Source organism: Lampetra planeri, chromosome 3, assembly GCF_965212315.1.
Source record: "Lampetra planeri chromosome 3, kcLamPlan1.2.h2, whole genome shotgun sequence".
NCBI classification, from domain to species: domain Eukaryota; kingdom Metazoa; phylum Chordata; class Hyperoartia; order Petromyzontiformes; family Petromyzontidae; genus Lampetra; species Lampetra planeri.
In genome coordinates this window covers 27229322-27255616 of record NC_136109.1, presented here as the reverse complement: position 1 = coordinate 27255616, position 26295 = coordinate 27229322, and the positions used below count along the sequence as shown (strand labels likewise).

Here is a 26295-nt window from a genome sequence, read left to right as displayed (position 1 = left end):
CTCATCAACAGAATGGGGCTCCAACACGTATCTTGGTTGTGTTTTTAATACAAATGTATTCGTTAAAAGTGTCAATATATATTTTCTTAAGTTGAGGCGCTATAAAATAAGTGTATACGGATGCGTGCTGAACAAGTTAGAATCATCAGCAGAATCGGGCTTCAACACGTATCTTGGTTGTGTTTTTAATACAAATGTATTCGTTAAAAGTGTCAATATATATTTTCTTAAGTTGAGGCGCGATAAAATAAGTGTGTACGGATGCGTGCTGAACAAGTTAGAATAAGACACTCTGGTTTCTAAATATCTTTCTAATCGGCACAGCTAGAGGAAAAAACCTCGGGAGAAATGATGTTACTCATCTGTAGGTAAATCGCACGTGAGGATTAGCCCTACAAAACAGATGGCGTATTACGGGAGATTTGCCGTTGGGCAGCAAATGTTTTTCTCTCAATTAAATGTGCGTAGCATATTTGGCAGATGGGGCCCTGTGTGTATGTATGTAATTTTTTTTATAATGCAAACGTTTGCATTATAAACCGCTTGTGGCTTTAGATGCCCTGTGTTGTCCATCTGCCTACCTGATTTTTAGACACACCTGTGCACGCATGAGCGGAGTGTAAACGTGCCCCACTCGTGATGATGATGATGGTGATTTTGTTTACGTCTCACGGAAGATGATGGAGCCGTGCTGAGAAGGCACGTGCCACACACGCGCACACACACTGGCACGTGCCTCGCCGCCGGAATCGGCTCACGCCGCGAGACGTGTCAGCGATACGAAAGTGCTTACGCCAAGAAATCATTGAATAGGAGCAGCCGCTGAAATTTCAGCAGCATTGGGTAATGGTAATGGCCGAAGTAATAAAAAAGCCACTAAAATGGATTACATTATAATACAATTTGGATTAATAAACCATCTCAGAGAAAGCATATCAATAATCGTTTCCCATTTCTAAGGATAAATGGTATGTTCGGGAAGGAGAGTACTGACCAGATTATTTATTTCCAAGACTTCAGCACCACTGAGGTTCTGGACATTGGATCCAGGCAGCTGCCTGTGGTTAAACCGGGTCCTGAAATGTAGTGAGCCGACGGTCTTGGCCCGATCAACCAATGTTTAAATTTGGCTCTGGCCTTCATATGTGAAAATTCCATTTCTGAGAATAAAAAAATATATATCGATTTTACTGTCATGCAACGGACCTCAATCTTACGTGCAAAGTGAGAAGTCCTGCCCTCCGCTGTGTGTTGACCGGAGATCGCTTTAAGGGATCTCAGAGGTAGCTCTGTGACATGCGCTTCCGTGGCACGTTCTCCAATGCTAAGAGTTCGCACCACCCGGCCAGAGATCTGAAAGTAGACTTCGTTTCGTGACATCACGACGATAGCACAATCGGCATGAAATGGGGGGGGGGGGAATGAGAGAATAGGAGGGTCTAAATCTGGCATATGAACAAGGGAATGGTTCAGGCAGTGCATATGGCCAGGAGGAAGGAATTTTGGATTTTGACAGAACGCCTTCATCACTGAAACAGAATGCATGGGGAGGGCAGCAGAACGAGATGAAACTACAGAATGAGAGTGGGTTTGGGTGAGTCCATTAAGGATATTGAACACAGCGAGGGGGTGTTGTTGTTGCTCTGGGATTGGATTTGGACCCAGTGGAAGGATTATATAATTCAGGGGATGTGGCTTCGTTTACGGTTGCGGATCGCAAGCCTTCTGGTGGATTTCTGAGCAGTTGTGTGGAAGTGTGTGTATTTCTCTCGCATCAACCATAGAATAAACACACTTAGAGTGAATTTTCGATTTAAAGCTTTCGTGACTGCAGGGATTCATCTTCTTGGTTCTTTCGGTAAAGTCACGTAGAATGGGCATAATATGACTTTGAAACCCCCCCGCCCACCTCCTACGCATTTCCCATGAATATGCTAAATTCCTCTTGATATGCACATTCTTTTGTTAAGGCGCTCTTCTTCCACCTCCAACCCAGCTTATATATAAGCTCCAAGCTTGGCAGTGTCTCATTCTTCACCTGAAGACGGCTGCTTGCGTTGTAGCCGAAACGTCGTGAGAATTATTTTATTATGTTTTATTTTTATTATTTTATTACTTCCCTTCTACGTGACTTTACCGAAAGAACCAAGAAGAAGACACTTAGAGTGGCTGGCAATGCGATCCTTCGTCGCAAAAAAAAAACAATCGTGCCCTTACTTACGTTTCAAATAAAAGTGATGAGAATGCAGTCATCGTCATCATCAGCAACCATGATGTAGCCACGAAAGGATGAAGCCTCTGAAAATTATCGCCATCTGTTGCGGCCGTGCCATCCAACAATCCATTCGTCTCCGGCTCACTTGCTAATTTCATCAGTTCATCTCCGTGGAGGGTATCCCGCCTCGGGCGGGTTCTGCCAATGCATTGCGAGTCCCCACCATTGGCCATCATTTCTCCCCTTGACGTGTCCTGCACAAGCCCACTTGCTTTTCCTTAACAGACAATACGGTGCCTCTTGACTAACTCGGGTGCCAGTTTAACACGTAGGAGGCTTTCGCGACCAATATCACCCATAAAAGAGGTTGTCTTTTTGGGGGGTTAGATTGCGTAAATATATAAATGTGTCATTAAAACCCGCCACCACCCGACAAAGCCAACTAGTAAAACTCCAAATTAAGATTGAATTAGTAAGGGGTTGTCACGTAAACAGAACGTGGCCAATTCGTCACTAGTGCAGCACACCGGTTGTGTGTTGGAGAGCCAAGCCACCACATTTACAATCTTGGGTGTGTTCTCTAATCCGCGCGTGCCTCCACTGCTCTCTCAGTGCGATTCCTAACACGCGTTTCATCCTCGTTTCTTTTAATCTTTTGCCAATTTGTCAAGTTCCTTTTTTTGTCGATGTCCACTTTCCCTCTTCTCATCATCAGTCTGAAATGTCCCCAGGGTTAGGCAGGCAAGCATGGGTCCACGATCACTTGGGCTCCGCTTGGTTGTGGTTACAACTTCTCTGCTTGCTAAATAAAACACTGGTGTGACCCCGACTCGTTGTCAGGAGAAGTAACCTTCAGAATTGATCACGGGACGGATTTTTTTTTTCTGAGTCACGTGTGGCAATAGTGAGGTTAAGGAGACATAAATTGTAATCATGCTTCATGATCCAATGTACCCAATAAATAATTGCCACACCACTCTCATATTGATAATCACTAATGCTCTAACTTCACAAGTGAATATCCTATTCTCCAACATCATAATTGCTAACTCAGATACTCAATTATCATCCCAATACAATGGGTGAAATAATACCCCACAAGCCATCTTAATGGCTGCCCTATATTCTCGATAATTGATGATGCAGAGCCCCACTTAATAATGAATATGTCATCCTGTCACCTCCTAATTACAGGCTCATACTCTGATTTCATTAACCTTGATAATTGCTGCAGTGTACGGCGCACTAAAGGACAGCCCACGCTTGCATATCCGTGCACTCAGAGTGCATGGCGCTCGCGTTGAGTACGGAAACTGAATTATGCCATTCCCGACAGAATGCGTTTATTGCGGGTGAACGAACGCCCTTTCTGACCGTGTCGGCATAAACACGCCATGGTAATGACAACTTCTACGGTGCCACAACGTGGCGACTCGTCACTGCTCGGGCGCTGAGTCGGCATCGCTGAGACGCCGGGTTGGGATTCGCGTTTCAGCCGAACCGTAAATAAATTGGGTTCTCAAGTGCAGGAGAAGACTCATGCCACTGCTGTCACCGATCATTCATCGTCGAATATCATCGTCAGCTGCGACGTATCCGCTGCTGGCGGCAGGCTTGCCACATAACATCGCCATCTCTCAAGGTCATGCGATGCAGCAGAACACAACAAAGACAAATGTCCCCCGTATAGCCTGAACAGTCTGTTGAGACAAGTGCTGTTAGCAAACACCTATGAAGGCCGGCACGGCACACGAGGTGGTGGGTGGCCAACACCACGCTCGGGCGCCCTTGTCTCCCAGTGGCGATGTTTACACACCCACACCAGGTACTCATTTGAAGCTGAGTCGACCTAGAAGAGGCCCATGAACAGTTCAGACAATCGTCATTGGTGTTAGTCGTGAGCGGGAATAACGGGTGGACGGGTTCGTAGCGCAGCGCTCTCACCGCTACAATCGCCATATAGCTCCTGCACGCGAGCTAATTTGTATCAGCCCATCTCTGTGGTGGCCATCCTGACATGAATGTATTCCTTCTTGTAGCTGCCCGTGTATCGTTAGTCGATTCTCTCTTGGGCACGTTCCTTTCTTTGGTTGCCATTCTCGACCGTCGGACATCATCCTTTCTCGTGAACGGTGACGTGTGTCCTGCCCATTCATTGCACCACACAAAAAAACAATCGTTATTATTTACATTCCGCTTTCACACAATTCTGCTTATGTCAGCACTGGCAATTTACCACGTTGGTTTAATGACACACGACACCAATAACATCTCATTCCACGGCAAGTCCCATCGTGGCTTGGATGCGGGTCACGTGATCGTTGTAGGTACAACGCCTTCAGCCGTATCGAGACCATCAGCTGCGGCTCGAGAGACGAGCGGTCGGCCCACCAACTCAAAGAGTTGTAAAATGCGTCCACAGATAACAGCACACCTTACGAGTGAGCGCACGTCGTGCGTGTCGTTGCCCGGCTGCGCACGTTTTCCCGTTGCGTCGGGACGCTTTTTGTTTCCATTGACGTCAAGTGTTCGATCGAAGCAACTTGAATAATTGCATGCATCCTGGAGTCGTACCACGTGCAATGTTCTCGAGTAAATATCATGGACAGAGGTGAACGGAAAGCCACGATCGCCGACGGATTTGAGAATGGAAATGGCTAATGGAGAGGGAGAGAGAGATGGCTTTGAAATATCGCCGACACTGCAGAATGCAAAAGGAATTTGCGAATGCACCGCACGCACGAATGCGTAGCGCACTCATCAGGATAAACAATAGCCTCCAAATTTCCATAGCAACACTGGTGGCACGTCACTGGAGCTCTGCACACAGAAACCAAAAAGTGCCCCGCCTGCTCCCCCCATGGCATGCAGTCACTCATTAATTGGCAGTAATAACAGCAATTTGTCGCGGATTATGGGCAATTAGAGGCGTTAAAAGGTGCTTTAATTTTTTCGTAATGGGGTTAAAAATGGCATTTGAAGAGAATGCGTCCAAACAAAAAAAAATGTTTCTAATTTTTTTTTTACTAAGAACAAATTAAATGATCGATCGCACACCTCTCCCCATTTGCCGAAGAATGCCGCTTTTAGAAAATGTCAAATTATAAAGTTCAAAACGATCGCCCGCGTGTGGATTATGGGAATTCTTCTCGAATGCGTCGGCATGAAGCAATCACCAACGTCCTTTGTCCACGACGACGACGAATGTCACCGTCAGCCATGATCCATCCACTGCTAAGTGACGGTCCCCCAAAAAGTCGTCACTCCCACGATCTTGCGACGCAACTTGCAACGAGCGCCACTTGCACGCGAGTTGATTTCATCGGTCCATCTCACCCTGTGGATGTCCCCTCGAACGCCTTGAACTTCCTTGGCCGTTATCATCATCATCAACGATGATCTATCCAACTGTTCAATGGCGTTATCCCAAAGCCGTCGCCGTCTCTTGCGGCAGCGCGGTGCAACAATCCATCGAGCTCCTGCACAAGAGAAATGTTTTTTTTTTTATCAGTCGATCTCTGTGGTGGAAATCCTGCCTCGGTCGTAATCCCTCCTTTCGCTGCAGCTCCGTCGTTAGTCTCCACTATCGCTTCTGGCGACGTGTCCTTCGCAAGCCCACGTCGGGTTCTTCACGGTCGATACGACGTCTCTCACCCGAGTGTGTTCTCTAACGTCACACTCAATCATTGACCACCGTCGCTTCTGGTGGCGTGGCATGCGCGAGCCCACTTACATTTCTTCACAGTCAATGTTGATACCTCTGACCCGAGCGTGTTCTCTAACGCGTTTGCGATCCTCTTCCCCCGCGTATCCCCTCAATGCAACAACGATCCGCCGAGCCGCATGCGCGACGAGCTGATTTCATCTCCTCCGTGGACATCCTCTCGGGCGCATTCGACTCCTGGGCTGCCACTCCGTCAAAATGAAATGTAATAACGCGGAGACGGCGCTGTCACAAGTTCTCACTCGGAGGCACTTAGCGGACGGTCGCGTGCCATCACCAGGCGCTGCGCGGTGGGAATTAGCCGGCTGCTGTCCCTGCGTCTGACGAGCTGACCCCGTTATGATGAGAGAGCTCCGTGGCGAGGCGAACCGCGGTGCGAGGCTATTTCACGGCGAGGTCACGTGGGGGGAGGGAGAGCGCACGCCGTGGTCCCCGCAGGCCAGACGACAATAAACTGCATGCGTTGCAGCGGCACCCCCCCACGCCCCCCCCCGCCCAGATGCCCGTGACTTGTTTGTGTGCGTGTGGCAGACGTACGCTCCGCTCTGACCAGGTGTGTAAAAATTGCGCGCTCACGTCACTGCTCGTGAGAGGGGCCTCCACTATAGAGGGAGCTCTGGAGATCTCCTGTAGTGGAATTTGGCCTTCTCTTCCACGCTGGCCAGAAGAGGTGGGAGTGCCCACACTTCTTCACGTGTCCGTGTGTATTCAGTGATATTTTTTTTTACAAATGTGTATTACCCTGCATATAGGTTGAAAAACAGGGTCATTGAAAAAAAAACTGATATAACGCAACGATGCACGGAGAGAGGCTTACTTGAAATTTGATGGAAGGGGTCTGAAGAAGAACACTTGGATTAAAGAACACGCGCAGATTAAATACGCAATTAAAACTGTGAGGACGGGTAAGTGGACTTGGGCAGGACGCGTCACGAGAAGGGATTGGTGGCGGATGGTCAAGAACAGCGATGCAGCGGCGGCCAAGAAATGGATCGCACGCAAACTGAGATCTGCCGAGGAGGGGGAGCGATTGCGTCAACTCGCGAGTGAGAGTTGACGGGCGGATTGGTACATCGCAGGATCGCGAGAGATGGTGGCGGTTTCGGGGAGGCATTCATCCAGCAGTAGATCGACCATGGCTGACCCACCATATAGTTAAGTCGCATAGCAAATTAATATGCACATGTTCTGCGCTGAATGTTTACCCCGCGCGATGTCTTCCCACAAGCGATCTTACCGCAGAGCGACGATTCTACCATTGAGTGGACAAATGCAATTGCGTCTGAATCGACTGGGAAGGAGAGTTGTGGCGGAGTGGTGGCGCAGTGGTTAGAGCACCTCCGTATGCACCCGGAGGCTTTAGTTCGATTCCTGACCACGGCGAACATTAGTGGTGAGTGAGATCTGAACTTGACCCTTTCCACCTTGAAGTGGGGCTCAGCCTAACACGAGTGTGTAAATTGTCAGCACCAGGGAGACAAAGACGGTTGGCCATCGGCCACCAATGCGACCTACAGAGTGGCGAGATACAATCTACACGAACGACGCTCCGTCAAACCGAAACGATGATTGCACTGGTCAACAAAAAACACTTTTTTTTCTGGCCTGGACTTTTGCAGCTGTTTTAGACTAATTTCAGGGTGCTGATTCCAAATCTGATCTCAGATTTGCTCTATCACATCATTTTGATGCTATCGGCATACCCCATTATCATTGATTTTACCCGAAATTAACTCTGTCATTTATGATTGCAAGTTGTTGCGAGTCAGTGACTGCTTTAGTGTTAAAATATGGTGCTGTATTTTTAGGATAGTGTGTTTATAATATCATTTTATGTAGATATCCACATTCATTTAATATTTTTCTTCTGCAGTTTTTATTGAAAATGCAATATTTGATATCTCAAAAACCTGATGTGATAGACAAAAACTGATGCCACATTTGGAATCAGCACCCCAAAATTACCTTAAAACCGTTGGAATACCTTATGCCAGAAAAAGTGTGTTGACCAGTGTTATCCTGGCCACGCCTGCTCACCCTGTTCCACCGAGCACACATCACACGCGCTCGATGAGGATTTGACCAAACGCTTCGAGCAAGACTCTTGAACCACGTGGCTTGGAGCTCGGCGAGATCTCTCCTGCGCTAAACAAAGGGGGAGTGATTATATTATTAATAGTCTTCACGCGCCGGCATAGCGCGCGTTAAAAATAGCATCACTTGCGCACGGGAGATTACAGGTATCCTCTGAGGTCTGCACGGCAGACCTGGGCCTGGGTATTACTCCGCTGATTGCAGCAGCATCGCAAGGACACGGAATCAGCTGGAGCGGCTTGCATAGAGATTACACATTTTTTTTGTATCTATTAGTAAATCGAATCTATAAGCTCCAACGTAATAGATGCAGGCTTTCGGAGACGACGCTTAAGGACTGAGGCTCTGCTCCCATTGCAGGCTGATGGAATGCCGGGGAATACAGAGAGACACCGCAGCTCGCATTAGGATTCGAGTTGAAACAAATGTCGGGCTGCTTTCACGCAATCGCACTCCACTTAACAGAAAATTGCCCCACGCGCACTCCTCCCTCGGGCAGCCAGGTACATCGCGGTGTGTGTGTGAAGATTGCGTGTGTGTGTGTGAAGATTGCGCGCGCGCGTGTGTGTGTGTAAAGATTGCGTGTGTGTATGTGAAGATCGCGCGCGCGTGTGTGTGTGTATGTGAAGATTGCGTGTGTGTGTGAAGATTGCGTGTGTGTGTGTGTGTGAAGATCGCGCGCGCGTGTGTGTGTGTGTGAAGATTGCGTGTGTGTGTGTATGTGAAGATCGCGCGCGCGTGTGTGTGTGTATGTGAAGATTGCGTCTGTGTGTGTGTGAAGATTGCGTGTGTGTGTGTATGTGAAGATTGCGTGTGTGTGTGAAGATTGCGTGTGTGTGTGTATGTGAAGATCGCGCGCGCGTGTGTGTGTGTGTATGTGAAGATTGCGCGCGCACGTGTGTGTGTGTGTGTAAAGATTGCGTGTGTGTGTGTGTGCAGTTAGCGGAGCTGCAACGCTACGAACCCACCGAGCCGGGTTCGATTCCCGCTCACGGTCAACATCAGTGACTATTATCTGAAGCGATCCTGGGCCTCATCTAGGTCGATCCGGCCTCAAATGAGTACCTGGTGCGGTGTGTAAACATCGCCACTGGGGAGACAAAGGTGGCCGGGCGTGCTGCTGGCCACCCACCCCCTTGTGTGCCGTGCCGGCCTTCATAGGTGCTCGCTAACAGCACTTGCCCCAATAGTCTGTATAAGGCTAACGGAGGATATTGATATTTGTGTGTGTGTGTGCACTTAGGGACCGTCCATAAATGACATCACGCACCTGGGGGGGGGATCAGACATTTGTGACGATGTGTGACGAGGGGGGAGGGAGGGGGGGTTGAGAAATGTGACGTCACATTAAAATGCGCACTACAATGACAATAGTTGGGGGGGTTTTTTTTGGGGGGGGTACAGAGCTTTGTGACGTCATATGTGAGGGGGGGGGGTCTGACTTTTTGTGACGCCGTGTGACGAAGGGGGGGGGGGTAGTCAAAAATCGTCCAAAATCGCATGACGTCATTTATGGACGGCCCTTTACCTCAACAGCTTTGTATACGCTATACGCGGCTACGTCTCCTGGGCCCCGCGATCTGGTTCCGATTCACGACGACGGCGAACAAACCGGCGTCCAGAGATGTCCCCGAACCGGTTTTTTTTGGCGTCCACGCGGTCGTCCCGGCCTTAGGAGAGCACCCGTTGCGATTTGTGAATCTCAGTAGAGAGGAAAGAGAGGTGGCTGACCGGGCGTCATGCCGGTTGCACTTCCCCCTTACGCTCCGCACGTGGCCTCAATAGTTGCTCGTTAACTCGACTTGTTCTTTGTCTGCGACCGGTGTAATTTGTCTATGTGCGTCAATGCACAAGACGTGTATGTAGTTGTGTGTGGGTGCGTCTGTGTGCAGTCTGTGCGCGTGTTGGTATTTGTCGCGTACTAAGTGCACCTAGCCTGGCACAAACGCCGCGATGACGTCGCCGTCACGTCGTGGTGGCTGTTGCATTTCGCTCCGCATTGTTGGTGCCTACGCGCGTGTGCGCCACGTCATCCACACATTTGCTCCGGGGACCCAGGAATGAAACCATGCCTCAGGTGTGGGAGTGATGGCAAGCACGGGGGGAGAGTGAACGGCGTTGAGGAGAGAGAGAGAACAATGTCTTCCCACCCTCTCCCTCCCTCCCTACCTTCCCCCGCACTCCCCCCCCCCCACCAGCAAACCATCACCATCCTCGCCTCTCCACGTCTCCCGGTCCCAGCGCCTCGCTCGCTCTGAGCGCACGGAGAGAATTCACGCCGGCACGCCGAGACTCGGAGCCACCTCTGAGGAGGCAGCCGCGACCACCGCCACCAGCACCACCAGCACCACCAGCACCACCAGCACCACCACCCCCTCCGCACGAGTCCTCTACGCGTGTGAAATTAACACACGGGAAGGAACGGAGAACCGACGGAACATGAGCCAGAGGGAGAGAGAGAGAGAGAGAAAAAACACAACCACGTCTCGCGTGGATTTATTTATTTATTTCTTTGCGCTCCCTGCTCGCTCCTTCGGCTTTCTTAATTTCAACTTGCCATCAATCTCAAATCACGGAGCGTAGAGCTGGCGGGATTGTGCGCGCGTCTGCTGCTGCTGTTGCTTGCTGCTGCTGCTGCTTGCTTGCTACCCGTCTGGATATCGAGTTGAGGATGAATTTAGCAAGCGATGCGTTTTTTGTAAGTACTGTAAGCTGTTAGTGTTATTGATATTAAACACGAGTGGACTGTAGCTAATGCCGAGGATTACAATCGGCGCATCTGCAGTCATATCTGCAGGACCTCCCCCTCTCCCCCCCCACAACACCACCAGCACCTTAAGTTGCGGGTGTCGTATTTGTACATCGGTTCTAAAGTTCTGAGATCCTGCATCGTCTCGAGAATCGACATCGTCAGGCGAGGGGCACGAGTCGCAAGGGACTGACTGTATGCCGCGCTAACAGGTAACGCATCGCGCCGGGCGCCGTCACATCGCTGTCGTTCACCGGACGTCAACGACGCTTAACGCGTCGTGCGCAAATGGTCACCCCATCGCCGCGTGCGCACGCCTGCGATAGCGAAAGAGCCGAGTGCCCCGGATTGTCATCGGAAAAGCCATCGTATCGTGAGCACCCGAGTTTGTGAAAACGCGCGTCCGTGAATGATGGGGCGCCACCGCTTGCCTGCAGTCACCAGCCCCCGGTGTCATCACCACCATCATCATCACCATTACCATCATCACCACCATCACCACCGCGAGCGAGCGAGACGGCCGGCAAATATCTCGGCACCACGCGAGTCACCACCGGGGCCCCCCATTCTCGCGTTATGGTCGCGCAGCGCTTCGCACGACGCTGTGCGCTGTTGTGCCCCCCCCCCCTCCCCCGTGTGTGTGTCACCGACAATTTCATCAGCGAGCCGATTTCGGTGTCAAGCCGACGACTCCCAATGCGAAGAAAAAAGCCCCCCCCCCCCCGGCCGGCGACAGGTGCCTTTCTCCTCAATTCGATTTGACAAAGAGAGCGCGCTCTTGCCATGCCGAGAGAGCAGCCCGTCAACGGCACCTCCTGATGAGCGCGGTTGGGGCTACGTAGGGTGCGAAAGAAGTTCAACGTGCGTACACGCACACACGAGCAGGCCGCACGCAGAAATCTGAGGGAGGTTCACGCTTCGCCAGGTTGTTCACGAGTCCGAGAAAGCGTCAATACCAGGAGTCCGCGCCCCAAACAAGTGAACGGGTGTCGTGTCACAGCAAGACGCATCAGAGAGAGATATGAGTCTGGGTTGCACCTCCAACACGAGGTCCAGCCAGATGTCTTCGTCATTATCAGGCGTATTGCCACAAATAGTCCCACGAACACCACTAAAGTCGAGCAGGGCAGACATCTTGACTCGTGTCCAGACATCGGTACCATCAGTGCCGGATTAAGCTAGTGCGGGCCTGTAGAATATGTTATAAAGGGGCCCTAAATAAAAAAAACTGTTACATTTTAAAACACATACATATTTAACTTGTACAGTAAAGTAATTGTATTTTTTCATTTGCTATACAGCCAGAAAATACGACAAATCGCTAACCTTAAACACCCAGTCGTTCGTAAAAGTTGAAGGCAGTATAGTACTATAGTAATAGAGCAAGTGCAGAATCACTGTACCGGAATTGACAGCTTGAAAGCGTTTAGCGCGGGGCCCTTGAAAGTGCGGGGCCCGTAGTATACGTATCTGCTTTTGCTACGAGGATAACCCGGCACTGGGCACCAACGATAATTAGGCCATTACCACGTGCAGGTTCACCACTCGAACCCCAGTCCTCGCGACCCCCTCAATGCGCGGCTTCACGTGATCACCGATATTTCCAATTCGAACGGAAATCATCACGCCGCGACACGCTCCGCGCACCCGATGCTTTGTAAGCAGCAACGGCGGAGGAGCTGCACAAATGTGCGGGGTCGTGTGGAGTGATCGGAGATTCGCATCGGACAGACGGAGGGGAGCGCTGTAGCGATCGGGCGCGCAGCCTAGCGGTCAGCATCACCACCACTACCATTGTCACGAGCCAGGCAGACATACACAGACAAACATCCCCCGTATAGCCTTCACAGGCTTGTAGTGCAAGTGTTGTTCGTGAGCATTTATGAACTCGAGTCACCGGGTTCGTAGCGCAGCGCGCTAACTGATACACTACCTCTCCCTAGGAGAGAAAAAAAACATACAGACTCAGACACCGGACCCTTATTTGCTCTTTTCCCTGCTCATGCAGGCTGCGCGGTCAGGCGAGCACGTGTGACCACCATCGCTACCATTATCTCAACACACACACACAGAAGCGCGCACAGAGACACACAAGACACAGAGACACACAACACACAGAGACACACAACACACACACAGAGAGACACCGGCATTTACGCCCCCTCTGCTCGTCCAGGCTGCGCGGGTTCCGCGTGCAATGCGATCATGCTGGGCGCGGGGACAACAAGCGGTTCCTGCCACCGCACCTGGACTTGGGCGATTGTGCTCCTCTGCCTCGTTCGAGGTAAGGCTCGCCTCGTTGTGGTTGTTGTTGCTGCGTTGTTGTTGTTGTTGGTGGTGTTTTTTTTCTTCTCCTGCCCTCGGCTCACGTTCTGGTTTCACCGGAACATTTTTTTAATCACGATAAACAGGTGGTTGCGTTTTTTTGCGCGCTCGGTGCACCGCCACCCGCCCGCCCGCCCGCCCGCCCGCCCGCCCAGACCATCCACAGCTTGGCCCGGACCCCGGCACAACTTTGTCCCCTCTGCGCTCCTTGCTTTGCGTGGGCTCGCAGTGGGGGGGCAGTTGTGGGCTGTGTGTTTACAGGGGGTCGTTTGATCAGGATGTCTTGTGACCCACCCACCCCATTTAATTCTATAAAACGTAAAACAAAAATAGGTAAGGTTGATTTAAAACAGAAAATAATAGCAAAAGGGAAAAAAACATGTTTATGGGTCAATTAATTGGAGGTCACAAGATATATGTGTGTGTAAGAGGGCTGTGTGTCTATGTCGAGGACTGTGTGGGTCTGTGTGTCTTTGTATTGCGCTACGAACCCAGGGAGCACAGTTCGATTCCCGCTCACGGCCAACAATTATCCAGTGATAATTTCCAGTGACAATTATCTGAACCGGTCCTGGGCCTCCCCTAGGTCGACCCAGCCTCAAATTAGTACCTGGTGCGGTGTGTCGACATCGTCACTATGGAGAAAAGGCGAACAGGCCTACCGCTGGTCACCCACCCCCTAGTGTACCGTGCCGAGCTTCAAAGGTGCTCGCTCACAGCACTTGCTCCAACAGTCCATTAAGGCTACACGGGGGATCATTGAATTGATAGGTGGGGTGGTTGGGTGCTTCGATGAGGGCTGTGTGTGTGTAGAGGGCTATGTGTGTGTGTAGAGAACGTTGTGTGTGTTGGGCTTAGAGACTGGCGCCCAGAGGACGATGTTGGGCATTGTTGACCGGACATTGTGCATCAAGGGGCATTGTAAACGCGCACTAAATGTCCGCACCGCAGACAATCGAGCCGTGAATAAGTTTTCCCACGTTCCACAAAAACGTTGCGGCAAACGCCACCCCACATTCGCACCACCCCCACCCCCAAATCTGGCCCAGCGCCGATTCTGTATATTTTAATCGTTGATTTTGATAGGAACGCGCGGGGTTACGCATTTAACGGGTCACTGAGTCTCGCGTAATTGCATGAAACGAATGGCAAACGTCCCATGCGTAATAGCGCCGTGCGTATTACGTATTTATGAGCAAATGCTTTTAAAAGTGGCAACGGTGTTTTGTTGCTTGCTATCGTTGATGCACGACTGATTTAAAGCGGTGTATATCATACATTCTTAGCGGTCGCATGAACGCTGGACGCCATATCCAGAGGCTGGAGGCATCGTGGATTGCATGCCAATGGGGCGTGATTGCGTTTTGGTGTCTCCCTCGTGTGCGATCCGGCCGGAGTCGCTCAAACATATCCTGGCGGGTTTTTTTTTTGTTTTGCAAATTTTACAAACAAGGAGAAAACAAGCAAACACAAATTGCGCACGTGCACAAAGTCCGTGACGCTCTACGGCACTGGTGGCTGTTCTCTGAAGTGTGTAGATTGTATTCGAGGGAACATACGCGAACGAATGACGGAATTATTTGACTGCTAAAAGGTCAGCGACGTCGCCAACAGGGATGTCAACGATGGTCCAGAGGCGCCACGATGGCGAGATGTTAACTACCTCGCCTGGTATACAGGATGGTCGGTGGTTCGATCCCGACCCTGATGAGGCCTGTATATTTGGAGTTTGCGTGTCTCTCTGTCCCCGTGGTCGCGTGCATTTTTTTTCTCCGGGTCCTCCGGTTTTCCCCTCCACATTTAGAAACATGCATTGAGATTATTTAGATTTTTGTTGCTGCTATAAATGTCCAAATGATAAGCCACTTTGTTGAGATATGATTAGTGGCAAGGTCGCGTCTGAAAAATGAGTGAATACCTCAGTGGGCTTTGTCTGGTGGGATGGGGATGGTTTAGTTTTATTTGTATGTTGAGTGATTTATTTACCTTTCATGTAATTAAGTGTTGTGTGTTGCTGTAACGTTCGTACCAACCCCTTACTGGTCATCTTTTAAAAAAATAACTTCATAGCTCATCGGATTCCTCCGGTGTATATACAAATTCTGATTCTGATTCGGAACGACGGAGTGACAGCCGAGGGATGACGGAAACAAGCCCGCAGTGACATCCACCCCGGGAGATTGCGGCAATTATGTAAATGAGCTCGTATGAAGGAGGTGCCAGGTGAATTATAACATCGCAGGAGCGTGAGCAGCAGAGATGCTGGCAGCTTAAACTAAACTATTAATGTAGAAACTGTGAGGTTTTGTTCAGCAGGTAAGGCCCCACTGACCTGTTTTGCTTCTTTCTCGGACGTGACCTGGCCACAAGTGATAGCTCAACGAAGAGGCTTATCGCGCGGGCAATTTATAGCATGCAAATACTCTAAACGCACATCGATTCTAAATGTGGAGGGGGAAAAACCCCTGAAGATGCGGAGGGAAAATCCACGCGGAGAGAGAAAACGCAAACTCCAGGGTCGGGATCGAACCCACGACCCTCCTGCAGGCCAGGCGAGATAGTGAACATCTCGCGACTGTGGCGCCCTTTGCGGAGCATGCGGTTGACCTTCATCCAGCAGTGGATTGATGGGAGTTTTTTTGACGACGATGACGACTTCGATGACTAATGTTGACGTCATAGCCGCATATCGAGATAACGTCAGGGGACAAACGCGGGCGCGTCGCCAGATGACGTTCCACATAAACACGTCATCCACGTCAACACGTCATCGGGATATTGAGGGTGGCGGAGGGGCTTGCTATTTACATTTATCGCTGAGTTTTGTCCAGCACTGTATTCAATGTTTATTTGTCACGTTGTCTATCGCGCATGTTCGTGTACGTAGCCAACCGTGCTAATCGGAGGTCCTTAATAGCAACACAACTTTATGATACAAATGTCACGTACTGAAGAGAGAATTATCCTTCGGAGAGTTATCATGATCACCATTTGCTGCCAATTTTTGTTTATTTATCAGACATATGGACAGACGATAGAGCAAATGAATGCGTCTAGCCATTGGGAAGGGTTCAAACTCCCCCCAGGGCCGTATTATCCAATATGCCACATTCGCACTGTGCCTAGGGCCTACGAAAACTAAAGGGCCTACAAAAAATGTAACCAAGATATCTTCTTGAATAAATATATTTATATAGCAAGGATAGGCACGGTGTATATCCAAAGAGGCAGAGTCATGTCAACATCAATCGTTTTTTTTTCATAACGTGAGAAAGAATTTAACACCGGAGATGAACTTTTCGAGATTTTTTTTATTGCTAATTTAGGAATAACATCTTCAAATGGTGTTTTTTCGCACACTCTCACTCTCAAGGCGGCGTTGCTGTGCTAGGCGTGAGACAAGCGGAATGACAGCGGCTCTCGGAGCAACATCGGGTAGCAGCAGTACCAACTGTAGAACAGAAGGGCCTGGGGCTTACAATAAACTTAATCCGGCCATTACCCCACCCATCAGCATTATTTAATGCACCTCTTGTGAATTTGCACCTCTGAAATTGGTCAGATAGCCCAGAACACTCAGTTTCAGTGCATATTAACAAGAGAAGTTAAAATCTAGATTTGAAGTTTTTGGTAAAGTCACGTAGGTATAAAATAAAATACAATCAATTAAATCACGACGTTTCTGGCGCAACACAAGCGTCCGTCATCAGGTGGGACAACCACAGCAAGAAACAAGTGGGCAAAAGGGCTGCCGTGACAAGAGGCTATATTGGTAAGAGAGGGGGGTAGCGCTGCGAGAGCTTTTAGGGAACGTTGTAGAAGTGAGGCCGGGTGGGGAGGGGAAGTGGGCGGGGCTGGGAGTGGGAGGCTGAAGAAATTGGAGATGCGGATATGAAGGCAACAACCATAAAGCAGTTCAGGTTTTACCTGGTTAATAACATCCTTCCAATGATTGCTCAATTCGTATCAATTTTCTCGGTTATGTCTATGTTTATATATCTGGATGGCTTCATGGATAAACCTTTGATAGTAGCCCGAAGGTTTGCAGAGTACCTTGGTCTCGGAAAAAAACAATATCATGCGAGCCCACAGCGTTATAGCAATGGTCAGCCACGGCGGAGGTATTGGGTCTGCCGTGTTTCAGAGCTGCCTTGTGTTCGCGAACACGGTCCGAGACATGTCGTTTCGTTTCCCCAATGTAACAGCGACCACAGGTGCAACTTAGTTTGTAGACTCCAGGATATGTCCGGAATGACATCCTTCACAGATGGGATTAGATCACGGATGTTGTGTACTGTATTGAATCGGACCGGAATTTTGTGTTTGTTTAAGATTTTGGAAATCTTTTTGGTAACACCTGCTATGTATGTATTCAGCAATTGTTTCTTGCTGTGCTAGTCCCACCTGATGAGGGACGCTTGCGTTGCGCCCGAAACGTCGTGATTTAATTCATTTTATTTTATACCTATGTAATGCGGGCGTAAACGGCTTCGCGGATATGACGTCATGGGGGGAGGAGTTAGGTCACGTGGGAGAGAGGGGTGAGGTCTTAAGGGAGAGATACCGGAAGAGACGGGAGAGTGTGGGAGACAGAGTTAGAGTGAGGCCACGCAGGGCGGAGGTCGAGGAGTGGCGAGATCGCCACATACACGGAGGGTAAGACTTGGCACCGTCGGCCAGCGATGACCAAGCACGGAGGAACGACGGGCAGCGGTGGAGCTGCAGTGAGGGCAGCGATGGAGCTGCAGTGAGGGCAGCCAGAGGACTGCACAGGGGGTCTGCAGCGGAGCTGCAGAGGTGTGGAGGCTACGGGAGCGAGGGCAGCTACGGAGCTGCCAAGGGGAGAGCTCTGAGCAAGGGCCGTGCGGGAAAAGTGTAAGAACCCGAATAAAGGACGACGGAGACAGAACCAGGATCGAGTCCCTTATTACACCTACATGACTTTACCGAAAGAACCAAAGAGTAAGAAAAGTTATTTTAAATGCGAGTTTACTTTGATTAAGAAATCAAATTTTGCCCAATGCTGATCAAATTTGTCTTTGTATTATCTCAAGTTTATGTTCAAACCGACATCAGGGCAGAGTTATGCATGCAATATCAATATGATTGGCTACTGATGCCTCAATATGCAATACCTGTGTTCGGAGTAGGTACCCAAGAATTGTGCCTTGATGAAGGCTGCAATTCCACTGTGTGGAGCAACCACAGTTTCAGCACATTGCGCTCAGACAACTCAAGTCTGAGGCTGCCTCTTTCCACTTCTGAACGCCTGAAACGTTTCACAAGATGAGATATCTAGGGTTTTTTATTTGCGTTGCATCTTTCTGTTCTGGTCAATTGAAGGAGGGAGTCCGTCAGCGCTCCTGGTGTGGAGGATACCCACACGTCTTTGCGGCAATGGTCATTCGCTCCCTCGCGAAGACACACGGAAGTTTTGTAAGAGAGAGGTTTTGCGACGGGTGGACGGTATGAAAAAACGACGAGGACTGCTGCAGTTGGAGCGGATCGAACGGAGGTGCAGGCGGCATGCCGATGCATTCTGGCGTTGAAGCAGAGGCAGCAAGGTAGCTTCTATCCAAATTTCGATTTAAAGCTTTCGTGACTGCAGGGATTCATCTTCTTGGTTCTTTCGGTAAAGTCACGTAGAAGGGAAGTGATAAAATAATAAAAATAAAACATAATAAAATACAATTCTCACGACGTTTCGGCCACAACGCAAGCAGCCGTCCTCAGGTGTCTCCCCGACAGACCTGGTCTTCACCTGAGGACGGCTGCTTGCGTTGTGGCCGAAACGTCGTGAGAATTATTTTATTATGTTTTATTTTTATTATTTTATTACTTCCCTTCTACGTGACCTTACCGAAAGAACCAAGAAGATGAATCCCTGCAGTCACGAAAGCTTTAAATCGAAATTTTATTGTTTTATTGTTTTATATTTTTATTATTTTATTTTTTATATTTTTATTATTTTATAGGTTTATATTTTTATTATTTAATAAAACAAATTTTTATTTTATTATGTTTTATTTTTTTTATTTCCATTCTACGTGACTTTACCGAAAGAACCAAGGAGATGAGCTTCTATCCACTTTCGTATTTTCTTTGTCCTTCCCAACGTTTTGGTCGTGACTCTGAGACGGCCTGTGTTTTAGCTAAAATCATAGACTTTCATTCTCTTGCCTTCTGCCACGAGGACGAGACGTGGTCAGTGTTTACCTACCCCTGGAGGAAATCAAGGTGCTTGCCGGAGATCCAAAGAGTATTGTTCACGGTTGTTTACGGTCTCTGAGAGGTGGGTTACATGCACCCCCCCCCCCCGCCCGTGCCGGTTACGACTAAACATGCCCCTCTGGTTATCTTCTGAGCGTAACCCTCTGGGCATGACACTGGCCACGAGGCGAGTTGCTTGTTGTCATGTTGAGAACATCTCTCACTCTCGCGCCCAGCCACGGTCGTTATTGATTTCTGACGAGGCCAAAGGGACCGATGTTGGCACAGCCCCTCATGGCCATCCTCTTTCTCCACCTCCGACCCTCGCCCCCCCCCTGCCCACAGACTCGCTGCAGGGTGAATACCAGCGCAAGCTCTACCGCGACCTGCTCAAGAACTACAACCCTCTGGAGCGGCCGGTCGAGAATGACTCAATGTCGATCTCCGTGCAGTTCCAGCTCATTCTCATGCAGATCATGGACGTGGTATGCACTCGAGCGTGGCCACGGCAATGCGTGTGCGCGTGGTGGGGAGCGGCGGTGTAGCGGTTAGCGCTACACTGCGCTACAAACTTGGCGACCCGGGTTCGATTCCCGCTCAGGGCCAACACCACGGTGACGATTATTTGAACCGGTCCTGAGCCTCCCCTTGCTCGACTCAGCCTCAAATGAGTACCTGGTGCGATGTGTAAACATCGCCACTGGGGAGACAAAGGCGGTCGGGCGTGGTGCTCGCCATCCACCCCCTCGTGTGTTGTGCTCGCCTTCATAGGTGCTCGCTGACAGCACTTGCCCCAACGGTCTGTTAAGGCTATACGTGGGATCTTTGTCTTTTGTGGAGGGGAGGGGGTAGAGAGTTGATGGCTGAAGGGGGTGGTGAGTTGACGGGGGGGGGGGGGGTGACCTCAAGGTTACGGCGCCTTGCCTCATTGCGCCCACCTCGCGTTCCCTCCCCTCCCATAATCCACACATTGCAGCCCGTAAGTGATCCTTGTGCGAGCCGTTCATTGGGGCCTTTGGAGCGCTAGAGGAGCCGTGGCACATCTGCGCCGCATATTAATGGTCAATTGCGTGGCGATTTACGGAGTACACCTTATGGGAACTCAGTTGTAATGTGCGATTTTTTATTGCACCTTTTTTTTTTGGTGCCTTATCCGGGCCCTGTCCAGCACCGTTGAGGGCAATAATGGAACACACCGAGCCTCCGATTAGCACAGTTGGCTACGTGCCGTGCGAAAGAAGTTCAACATGCATACATACGCAACGTTCACCGAGAACTCGTTCACCTTTCATCTTCACCCATCGCGTGATTATCCTGCGGCTGAATACGCGCAGGATGTCTGCATGATTTCATTATGTATGTTATTGATTACATTTCCTCCCCCCCCGGCCCTAAAGTAAACATTACCATAAAGAAATTGCGGGCGGTAATTCGTACATAAAAAATGTATACAACTTAATTGTAATTCGATTTACGAAGAATTAAATGCATAGTTTCTCAGACATTTTCAGTTTAGCGAGCGCCCTGCCCTTAACTTAATTGCAAAGTGTACATTTCATTTACTTTCATATGTACCATATTCTCTGGATTACGAGACAAACTTATGTATTGTAAAGCATACGTTTCCAGAGACTCTTATAAATCCACACTATAGGTAATTATATATAGATATATTTATACATAAGGATCTGGTCATTTGAGAACGATTGAAGTCCCGTCGTAGCGAATAACCATGACTTGTCTCAAATGTGTCTGCGGTCCTGTGCTCCCACGGTGGCATTTGTGATCTCAGCCTAATGGTGCACGGGTGAGTCGTACGATGTGACCTCTGAACAGCTTGTCGTGTGTCCTCTCCGCAGGATGAGAAGAACCAAGTACTTACCACAAACGTCTGGCTGCAATTCGTGAGTTCTCTCATCTAGAAAGTGGCACTTTTTTTTACATTTTAGCGCGATAATTGTGTTTATTTGCGCACCCTTTTTTTAATTCGGCAAGTGACACATTTTCACGGGCAATAATTACCAGACGTGCGGAAATTTTAAATTGATTGTAATTTTCTTTTTAAGGAATTACGTTTTATTTTCATGGGCAGGTTAATTGTTCCATTTATTTACGTCAGGTTTGTTTGCTTTCATACTGTCATAGGCCACGTTTTTAACGGGTTACCCGCACCTCCGATTCCTCTGCACCTCCGATTAGCACGGTTGGCTGCGTACGGTGCGAAAGAAGTTCAACGTTTCAGCTGGAGCTATCCGGGGCTTAGCTCTGGAAAATATTTACCCACGGGAAGGAGAATTGAGAAGGGGATTTTAAGGGGGTTGGGTGGTGGGTGGGGTGGGGGGTGGCAGGAGGGCAGGGAGGGTTTTAGGTTTGGGGGTTGGTGTCCTCAAGAAAACAATCCAGGAGAAATCAAGCCCCGTACAAATGGTTGTGCGGCGCTGTGCGGTTGCGGTGTGGTGATGCTAGGATTTACGAGCCCGGTAACCGCCGTGTGGCACAAGCGCTGACCGGAACGGGCTTTAAGGATTTTGCTGTGCCGCTAGCTCTGCTAAACATGTCGCATCTTCTCGCTCGCCTTCCTCCAGTTCTGGAAGGATCATTACCTCCATTGGAACTACAGTGAACACCCGGGGGTGAAAAACCTCCGCTTTCAACCCAATCAGATCTGGACACCCGACATCCTGCTGTACAACAGGCAAGACAATGCACGGTCATGTGTTGGTGCACCGAGTAACTGCTGCATCAGGTGACACATAATTAACAATTTTAAAAAACCCAAGATCATGCAATTTTGGTTGCAAAAAGTCATATATCCGTATTTGTATTTTCTTTGGTGGAAAAATGCATAGCCGGCTGAATGGAGCCTTCTCGCAACACAAGTCAGCAGTGGGTTGCGTGTGTACATTTCCCGGAACACTGAATGATGTCGAGCACACATGAAGGATAAGATATCTTGAATGCGGTCGGCACGAACGTGACTTGGGATCGGTATTGGCGTCGTTACAGCTGGCAGCGGAGTAAATCTCCGTGGAATTGTGGCAGACCCTAAATATGGTCAAAATACAATTGCAAACCCCATCAGTTGTGGCTAATATGACCAAAAGAACTGAGGAATTATCCAGGGAGGCTGGCAATGCGCTAGGCAGGAACGCAGCGAGCTGGAGCAGCAACAGTGAGGTGGAAAGAGATTTTCCCCGGGCGTAGTTTCTCTTGCTGGCATTGCTGATGCCTTGATATTATTAAGGTGTGCAGCGAGCAGTTCAAAGCAGCGGCAGAAATGTTTTGAGCGTGCTACACGACCAGGCCCCTTGCAGGCTTGCGCGGGACTCACTGCATCAGACATGTAATTCTGCAAAGGGTTTCGCCTCCAGCTGCTGGCGACAACACGCAAGGTCGTCGGGCGAAATCTTAGAATGCCGAGGCGGTGAGCGAGTGATTGAGTGGTAATGCACGGGGAGGTGGACCTCCACCAGACCTTGGTGGGCAGTGGGACATAATTTGTTCCTGCGTGGCTTTCGGTGGGAAGCAAAATTCGAACGAAACCGGTGGTTTTTCAGTTTCAACGAAATGGAATGCACACGTTGCATGGATCTTGGGGGGAAAAAAACCTGGACTGGAGTTTGTTCGCTCACAGAGTGAAATGTTAATTGATCTAACGCACGCTTGGGCAGTGATCACATGTTGCAAGAGACCAGCCGTTGTGCGTGTCCGGCGACTTTGGCTGAGCTGAGTGCGCCTGATGGCACACTGCCTATGTGAAGGAAGGGCGTGGAAATTTAACTGCTTAAATTAAAAGTTAGAACTCTTTTAAAGAAGGTTTCTTTGTTTTTTCTTTAATTGGAATACGAGTTTCTCCTCCAAAATGCTGGCGGTGCAAGCGTTACTTGTCGTGTCTATATCTGATGACGGTTTTGTGAAATGGGTTTGAGAATGTTGTTTTAGGGTCTGAACAAGTACACACACAGAAACCAACACACAAACCCAATGACCTTGCTAAATTCAAGTTTTCAAGTTTCAAGTTTTATTTATTAGGTACAGCCCTGTGAGCCATTGTGGTTCTTGGCTCGGGTGCAACCGCAACAAACAAAAACATTAACACAGAACATCTTAAAATGACGACACGCAACAGCAAAAATCTTCCAGAAAAAAAACACCATATAACAAAACTGTGTGCAAAAATCCAAAATCATTAAGTTGCACCGGGCAGTCAAATATTAATGCGACTTCCTCATGCATTCCATAACACGAACCACACATTCTCTCGAAATGTGAAATTTGATTCACAGTGGGCATTTGTTTCAGGCCTATAATGGCATGAAATGTAATTAATAAGGGGAGAATTCAAGAAACGTACACTTTGCAAAGTGACAAAATGCCATTCTCTCACTCTCTCTTCAGTCGCGCGTAATATTTGCGGTCCGTAGCAATCTCCCGAATTTCACGGGAAACCCAATATCGTGCTCCACGTATATATTCCCTATATATATATTCCCCCCGTGTGTTTCGTTGGTACAATATGGGTTCTGACAGTCAGAATAGCCGTCACTTTGAGCCTTTCCTCGTCTCCTTGGGAGTATTGGGTCAAGCAGGAATGCCTTGGGGGGGGGGGGGGAGGGAGGGGGGGGGGAGAACTCTGGAGGCAGACCGTTCATGGTTCCACGGCGTACTGCTCGAGGGATGGAGGGAGGGTGCGGGCCAGCGGGCCGTGTCCAAGTGCACGAGCAACGTTATTTGCTGGGCCCGTTATTGTTCGTATTATTACGATGTCCGGGCTACGACAAGATGTGGTATATATATATATCAATAACGTTTTTAATTCAAGTTGAACGACCCGAATTCACTATTATGAGTAGAGAATAGAGAGTGCACCTTAGTCATGATCTCAGTGTTTCATTTTTTATCTTATAAGGATACATATTCTTAGGGTTTTTTTTCGGTAAAGTCACGTAGGTAAAAAATTTAAATTAATAAAAGTAAAATAAAAAATAAAATAAAAATCACGACGTTTCGGATGCAACACAAGCTTCCGTCTTCAGGTGCAACCGTCACAGCACGCTCGCTGTATCAAGTAAATGAGAAATTCCAAGAGATCCGACCTTGTATATATACTGGTTGAGGGGGGAGGAGCCAGGGTAGGCCCCTGGATAGGAGTTTTTTATTATTATGATAAGGTTGGTGCGGCTGAAGCTACGGCTAGTCAACATAACAAAGGACTGAGCCTTTGTTATGTAAACTGGTTGAGAGAGGGGGGGAGGTGCCAGAGTTGTTAATGTGCGGCTGCTTACGTGACTTTACCGAAAAAAAAAACCTAACAATATGAATCCTTGCAGTCACGAAAGCTTCAAATCTAGAACTTATAAGATATTAAACCTTGTAAAAAAAAAACTCTGCGTTGGTCGCGGAGCGTTAAGTTTGTTCGACGAAAGTGAAGCACGTGTCAGCTACGTAAGAATTCACGACCTGGAGCTTTGATGAATGGTAACGATTTAGAGTCATCGTCCAATTCCTTTTTGTATCTTTTTTACCATCTCATTTGTATCGCTTCTGATTAAATTCAGTTCAACGTGCCCAGCTTTTTTTTTCTCTCCACAAACACTACATGTAACATATAATTTTGCATACTAAGGTGTGCATTGACCGTATTGAATGTGTGCTCACACACACACCATTTAATGAATGTATCACGGGCATAAGGATCTAAATCTAAACTAAAAACTCTATTATTTTTTCTTTTACCAGGTAATGCCCATTGAGCTATGCAGCTCTTATTCAGAAGCGACCTGGCCACAAATGATAGCTCAACGAAGTGGCTTATCGTGTGGAAATGTATAGCAGCGAAATACTCGGAAATAAATCTTTCTAAATGTGGAGGGAAAAATCGGGGGACCCGGAGAAAAATTCACGCCACCACGGGGAGAGAGAACATGCAAAAGTCCAAATATATAGCAGCAGGCGTCAGGGTCGGGATCAAACCCACGACCTCCTCTATACCAGGCGAGGGAGTTAACATCTCGCTACCGCAGCGCCCCCAATTTCAATCAACGTATGGTTGGATACCCCCCCACCACATTTATGTTTTGTTCGACCGCTCTCCTGATATGTGCGCGTGTGTCTTCTGGCATGCCTGTGTATGTGACTTAAAAATGTGGACTGGTGACACGGTGGTTAAAAGACACCGTGCTACAAACGCAGCCATCCGAGTTGTATTTTTGATCACGCGATCATTCGTGGGCAGTGACGAGGAATTGAACGAAGCTTAGGAAGGTAACGGTGCCCATCTGCATTCACAAGCGTGAGTCGTTGAGTGTCAACGCAGTGACGTTCCCGAATGCACCAGCCAGATTGTGAGGTTTGCTTTTTTATTTCTCAGCCCGGAGGTCAATGTTCTGTTTCGAGGTCTGTTAAAAATAAAACCTTAATTTCGCAACAATTACGGCCAGACTGAAGTATTTCGAAACGGAGTAACACTCATGATGGACTAAACTTTTCATTAAACGATAATACCCCAACATTACAAGTCACGCGTGAGATAACCTTGATAAACGACTCGAAGCAATTTTTATAATTTGACAAAAGTGATAGCTGGGAAATTTTAAAAAACCATCCGTACCTCCGCAGACATGAAAAAAATATCTTCAAAATGCAATGTGGGGGGGGGGGGGGGGATTGTAACAGATTATAATAATTATGCCCAATGGATTACCAATGCATTTGACTATACTTTTTCTGAATTCCACAGAATGGCCCCATTGTTAACAACATACGAGTCTGTCAATTGGCACGAGCCCGCAGATGTGCTAGCTGATGAAAAAAAAGAAGAAGGTTTTTTTGGGTTTTGACAAAGGTGAATATTTAGAGCTCTCCAAGGCAGACATGGTTACTAATCCAGAGTGCTTCGCCAGACATGCTAATGTATAGGTACAATCAACAACAACAACAAAGGGCTCTTGTCAGTTGAATTATAACACTTTTCCTTAT

At 48.6% G+C, this 26295-nt stretch overlaps 1 protein-coding gene across 1 annotated transcript in view; it reads left to right on the top strand.

Moving 5' to 3' along the window:
* The first annotated feature begins 12469 nt into the window (after positions 1 to 12469).
* CHRNA7 (cholinergic receptor nicotinic alpha 7 subunit) overlaps positions 12470 to 26295 on the top strand; it is a 45903-nt gene continuing 32077 nt past the window's right edge. Inside the window, 5 exon segments of the mRNA XM_078592527.1 lie at positions 12470 to 12554; positions 12959 to 13066; positions 19663 to 19802; positions 21177 to 21221; positions 21903 to 22012. Of these exon segments, the coding sequence (XP_078448653.1) occupies positions 12470 to 12554; positions 12959 to 13066; positions 19663 to 19802; positions 21177 to 21221; positions 21903 to 22012 (488 nt within the window).